This window comes from Hemiscyllium ocellatum, chromosome 2, assembly GCF_020745735.1.
Source record: "Hemiscyllium ocellatum isolate sHemOce1 chromosome 2, sHemOce1.pat.X.cur, whole genome shotgun sequence".
In the NCBI taxonomy this organism is placed as follows: domain Eukaryota; kingdom Metazoa; phylum Chordata; class Chondrichthyes; order Orectolobiformes; family Hemiscylliidae; genus Hemiscyllium; species Hemiscyllium ocellatum.
Window position 1 is genome coordinate 139,308,479 of NC_083402.1, and position 6,038 is coordinate 139,314,516.

The window sequence follows — 6,038 nt, forward strand, 5'->3', positions numbered from 1 at the left end:
CTTAAGGGGGAAAAGATGGATTCTAATCAATTAAGCTGGATTCTTAAGATGATCATGAATAATGCACGCAGAAATAAAGTAAGCTGTTCACTGTAATGCACCACTTAAGAGTTTAAAAGGGCCTGGAACATTAGGAGTTTCAAATTAGATAAAGGTTATGGACAGTCTGCATACAGAATCTGCTACCTATCAACCTGCTACCACAATGTCAAACACAAGTTTCGAGGCTAGTACCAAATTATCCCAATTTCAGGGTTTCACACTTCTATTCTTATCTAGTCCTACTTGGTAAATTTAAAGCAAATTATGTGAAGCCCTGCTCAAACCAAACAAAAGACAACATTCTGCACAAATTGAATTTTTATTATTCATTTCTTTTACAGTACTGAGGAATGCATGAGGACCACAGCAGAAATGACTAAGCAGGGGATAAGCCGCCCCAAAATCCTTACTTTGCAATACTTCACTTCGGTCAGTAGTTCAGTTCACAGTATAGATCAGTGATTTTGTTTCTTTAAAAAAAGAAAAAAGCACCCTAGAGATTCTTCCAGCCATGGATGGAGTTGACTCATCAGGTATGACTATGAACTAGTTGCTCTCTGCCTTCTTCTCTTGATCAATAGCTGGAAAAGAAAGAAATTAACTCAGATCAAAACGATTAATCAAGGGGACAGCTGGAAAAAAAGTGACAATCCCAGCAAGATTCCTCACTTTCTTTTGTGGGGAGAGTATTCTTCACTTCTGTGTCAGTCTTTTTCAACTTGCTTTTATCAAAGGAGGCAACCTCGCTAAAGTCAGGCTTTTCTTCCATTTCAGTAAATCTGAAAAAAAAATAAGTTAGCCTTAACACCAGTCCATACATTTGTAACAGCAGGGTGGGGAATATGGAGTTTAAAGAGTCTCTCGTTCCAAAATTCTCCACAGCACCAGTCACAATAAATGAAGCAACTAGGGAGGAAAAAAAGTAGCAATAATTTTATCATTCTGGTCTACCACAAGCCATCTGTTCTTCCACCCACACACCCCCCCCCCCCCCCCCCCCCGCTACCTACAGCCAACACCCTCCAGCCCATTCATAATCTCCCCCCCCCCACCCCCACATCCCACTTCTATACCCAAGTTCTCCCCCCCCCCACCTTGCCCTCGCCCACATTGTGATTTTCCCCTCCCCACCCCGCCCTGGGGGGGGGAAGAGAGAGAAGAGGAGGAGGGGTGTGTGTGCACGCTCCCCACCCTCTGGGGGACATTACGAAGGAATTTCCCAGACAAAGGCAGAGGGAGAGAGCGGGCTGTGAACGGCAGCTGGCGCCTCCCCTCACCCGGGGACAAGAACCGAGCCGGGGGGTGAAAAGAGAGAAGTAGAAGAGGAAGGAGATGGAGGGCCGCGGAGGGGCCGAGGTTGAACGCACACCCCTCCCGCCTCAACTGCTGTGGGTGGGGGTGCCGCTCCCTCCTTCCCCCAGGGGAGTGGGAGCTCTGTGGGTGGGGGTCCTTACCCGCGGGGGGAGTGCTCCCTCCTTGCCTTCTGGGGAGTGGGATGTCGGAGTGGGGGGGGGGGGGTGAGGAGGTGGAATGTGTGTGTGGTGGGGGGAGTAGGATGTGTGTGTATGGGGGGGGAGAATGGGATGTGGGGAGGAGGGAGGAGTGGGGGAGGAGGGAGGAGTGGGGGGGAGTGGGAGGAGGGGGAGGGGTGAGTAGGATGTGGTGAGGGGAGTGGGATATGGGGGGGGGGGGAAAGAAGAGAATGCTTCCTTCTTGCTTTCTGGGGAGTGGGATGGGGGGGATGCTCCCTCCTTGCTTTCTGGGGAGTGGAATGGGGGGGGGGGGGGGAAAGAGATGCTCCCTCCTTGCCTTTTGGGGAATAGGATGTGGGTGGGGGGAATGCTCCCTCCTTGCCTTCTGGGGAGTGGGATGGGGGGAATGCTCCGTCCTTACCCCGGGGGAGGGTGAGTGGGGGGGGGGGGGTGATGCTCCCTCCTTGCCTTCTGGGGAGTGGGATGAGGGGGGATGCTTCCCTCCTTGCCCGCGGGGAACGGGCAGTGCCGCTCCCTCCTTACCCTCACGGTCTCTGTCCAGACCCACACTGACCACTCTCCGCCGCTCGATCCGTGAACAATAGCCAGCGCCGCTGCCTCCACCTTTTATAGAGTCTGGGTCCCGCCCCTTCCAGGGCCCGTACAGTCCCATCATCGCCACGCCCCCTTCTACCCTTATATGGTTCATGGGGCGGGGCCAGGAGATGGTTTGGATTTAATCAATGAAGCCGGACAGAGACAAAGAGAAAAGGAAAGGGTGGTTGGAGGGGTGATGTAGGCGTGGATGGTGGAGAAATAAGAGGATGTGGGCGAAGAGATGGGGGATTGGGGTAATTGTGAAAGGGAGAGAGGAGAGGCTTTGGGAGAGAGGGAAGGAGGGAGTGCGGACAATTGATCAGGCGCTCCCTCCCTCATCTGTAACCCTGGCTGATAGCACAGCCAGGGGCAAGCAAGCAGAACTGCAGCAGTTGTAGGGAAAAATAGACTTGGGATTTACCGTCCACCAACTGTTGAACAGCTCACAGTGCCTTGCCAACATTTAATTTAGTTAGAAATGTTTCTTTTGTCTTGCTTGGATTTGATTTTCAATTGATTGCACAACATGGGTGCCACAACATGGCAGTAATTTCGTCTGGATGCCCAAAAAGCATCCTAGTGTCACCTTCAATATAGCCCCCTGCCAGAAGTCCTGGCCAACTCTCTTCATCCATTCTGCAAAGATAGAGGTGAACCACTCCCGTAGAGCATCAGCTTCAGCTCCGCAAAGGAAATTACCGCGGGCAGTAGGGGACATCAAAGGCCCTTTCTATCCAGCCAGTTCCATTTTGCAGTTATCTCCTGATTGGTCTGCTGTAGCTGCATCTGAACTCCATTTATCAACTGTGTTTCCAACATCTCTTCATATCCTTACCTAATAGAAATCTAATGGCATAATAATGGAAACTCAGAGAAACAGAGGGCTTCCTGAAGGTTGTAGGACAGATTAATATGGTAATTGTACGGCATAGGGATGCTTGGCTTTATCAGTCATGACATTGATTATAACAACAGGGTGGTTATGTTGGAGCAGTATAAAACTTTAGTTAGACCACAGCGTGTATACTATGTGCAATTCTGGTCATCGCATTATAGGTTGGATATGATTGTATTGGAGGAGGTGCAGTGGAGATTCACCAGGATATTGCCTGGATTGGAGCATTTTAACTATGAAGAAAGTCTTGATAGGCTCAGGTTTTTGAGAGAGGACCTGATAGCAGTGTATTAGATTGTGACAGGGTGGATAGAAATCAGCTGTTGTGCTTGGTTGAAGAGCAATAACAAGGGGACATAATTTTAAGGTGAAGTGCAGGAGGTTTATGGAGGATTTGAGAAAAATAATTTCACCCAGAGACTAGTGGGAATCTGTATTACACTACCTGTGAGGATAGTTGAGATGAGAAACCTTGCAGTCTTTAAAGAGTACGTAGATGAAACTTGAAATGTCATAACTTTCAAGGCTTTGGGCTAAGTGCTGGAAAGTGAGATTAGTATAGATTTAGAGTAGTTTTGTCAATGCCAACGGGGCAGCACGGTGGCACAGTGGTTAGCACTGCTGCCTCACAGCGCCTGTAGACCCGGGTTCAATTCCCAACTCAGGCGACTGACTGTGTGGAGTTTGCACGTTCTCCCCGTGTCCGTGTGGGTTTCCTCCGGGTGCTCCGGTTTCCTCCCACAGTCCAAAGATGTGCAGGTCAGGTGAATTGGCCAAGCTAAATTGCCCGTAGTGTTAGGGGTAAATGTAGGGATATGGGTGGGTTGCGCTTCGGCGGGTCGGTGTGGACTTGTTGGGCCGAAGGGCCTGTTTCCACACTGTAAGTCTAATCCAACATGATGGTGGTCATGTGTGGCAGCATCCAAGGAACAGGAAATTCGACGTTTCGGGCCAGAGCCCTTCATCAGGAATGATGAGAGGGTGCCAGGCAGGCTCAGATAAAAGGTAGGGGGGAGGGACTTGGGGGAGGGGCGATGGAGATGTGATAGGTGAAGGAGGTCAAGGTGAGAGTGATAGGCCGGAGAGGGGGTGGGGGCGGAGAGGTCAGGAAGAGGATTGCAGGTTAGGAGGGCGGTGCTGAGTCCAAGGGAATCGACTGAGACAAGGTGGGGGGAGGGGAAATGAGGAAACTGGAGAAATCCGAGTTCATCCCTTGTGGCTGGAGGGTTCCCAGGCGGAAGATGAGGCGCTCTTCCTCCAACCGTCATGTTGTTAAACAGGCTCGTTACCACAGCCACATCTCCTTCCTCAGCACCTGCCTACGGAACCGACTGATCCCACACGGACTCCGGACTACATTCCAACCAACAAAATTTGGACCCAACCAGGCATCCGCTGCACCAGAACATAACAACACGACGGTTGGAGGAAGAGTGCCTCATCTTCCGCCTGGGAACCCTCCAGCCACAAGGGATGAACTCGGATTTCTCCAGTTTCCTCATTTCCCCTCCCCCCACCTTGTCTCAGTCGATTCCCTTGGACTCAGCACCGCCCTCCTAACCTGCAATCCTCTTCCTGACCTCTCCGCCCCCACCCCCTCTCCGGCCTATCACCCTCACCTTGACCTCCTTTCACCTATCACATCTCCATCACCCCTCCCCCAAGTCCCTCCTCCCTACCTTTTACCTGAGCCTGTCTGGCACCCTCTCCTCATTCCTGATGAAGGACTCTGGCCCGAAACGTCGAATTTCCTATTCCTTGGATGCTGCCTAGCCTGCTGTGCTTTGACCAGCAACACATTTTCAGCTCTGATCTCCAGCATCTGCAGACCTCACTTTTTACTACTACATGATGGTGGTCATTCCAATATTGCCATATCAACAAAGTGGTTTACTCTAAATTTCCTTTTGAAATGAATCTAGCAAGCAACTTATAGTATCAAGCCTAAAAGGAATTAAATCAGGCAGACCACCCAGCATCAATCAAGCCATGGGAAACTACAATGGCAAACTCAGCCCTGTCAATTCTATCAACAATAAACCAACCAAGCAACAGCCAGAGGCAGTCATACTCATGAAATTCCAAATTACATACCTCCGAGACTGGGTCAGTGGCAATTGGCAAGGGATGCAACAAGAAAGAAATACTTAATTTACATTATTCTGAACAATCTACCTCTCACAGATACATCCAACCATGAATATATTGGTAATTGTGATCATAACATAGTCTTTGGAAGAGACGGCTCCACATGATGTCCTCAACACCAGCATCTCAATGCAAAAGAGAACACTGAAGCATTTGCAACCACTTTGGATGACCTATTTCGCCCTTCTCCCAAAGTTTGCAGCATCAGAGATGCCAGTCTTCAGCCAATTTGATTCACTCCGAATGATATCAAGAGGTGGCTGAAGGTACTAGATACTGCAAAGCTATTGGCCCTGACATCTTTCCAGCAACAGTACTGAAGACTTGAGTTCTAGACCTTGTTGTATCCCAAGCCAAATATTCCGGTATAGCTACATTACTGTCGTCGGCTCAGTATTCTGAATAAATACCTCAGTATGTTGTAACAAAAACCACAACAAATCCAACCCAACCAATTATCAGCTATCAAGTGCTATTAAGTGATAATAAGCAATTAGCTGATATTCAGTTTGAGTTCGGCCAAGGCCACTCAGCTCATGACCCTCATTACAACTTTGATTTAAACATGGGCAAAAGAGCTGAGCTCCAAAAGTGATGCAAATACATTAAGGACTAAAGAGTAAGTAGGAAGAGAAATGGGCCTCTTCAAGATCAGCAAGGCCATCTATGTGTTGAATGGTAGGAGATGGGGGGAAATTTTTGCATCAGTGTTTACTGTGGAGAAGGACATGGAAGATATGGAGTGTGGGGAAACAAATAGCCACATCTTTAAAAAAGTACATATTACAGAGGAGGAGGTGCTAGACATCTTAAAATGCATTAAGGTGGATAAATTCCTGCGACCTGATCTAGTGTACCCTAGAACTTGGTGGGAAGCTAGGGAA

General features: G+C 49.1%; 1 protein-coding gene across 1 annotated transcript; it reads right to left on the bottom strand.

Annotated features, from left to right (window-relative positions):
• Nucleotides 1–342: 342 nt before the first annotated feature.
• Nucleotides 343–2,153, bottom strand: LOC132829168 (thymosin beta-10). Its single transcript, XM_060846515.1, has 3 exons — nt 2,058–2,153; nt 712–821; nt 343–623 (listed from the first exon to the last, which is right to left on the bottom strand). Exons 2-3 carry the CDS (start codon nt 809–811, stop codon nt 589–591), a joined length of 135 nt encoding a protein of 44 aa, XP_060702498.1. The 5' UTR covers nt 812–821; nt 2,058–2,153; the 3' UTR covers nt 343–588.
• Between the last annotated feature and the right edge of the window lie 3,885 nt (nt 2,154–6,038).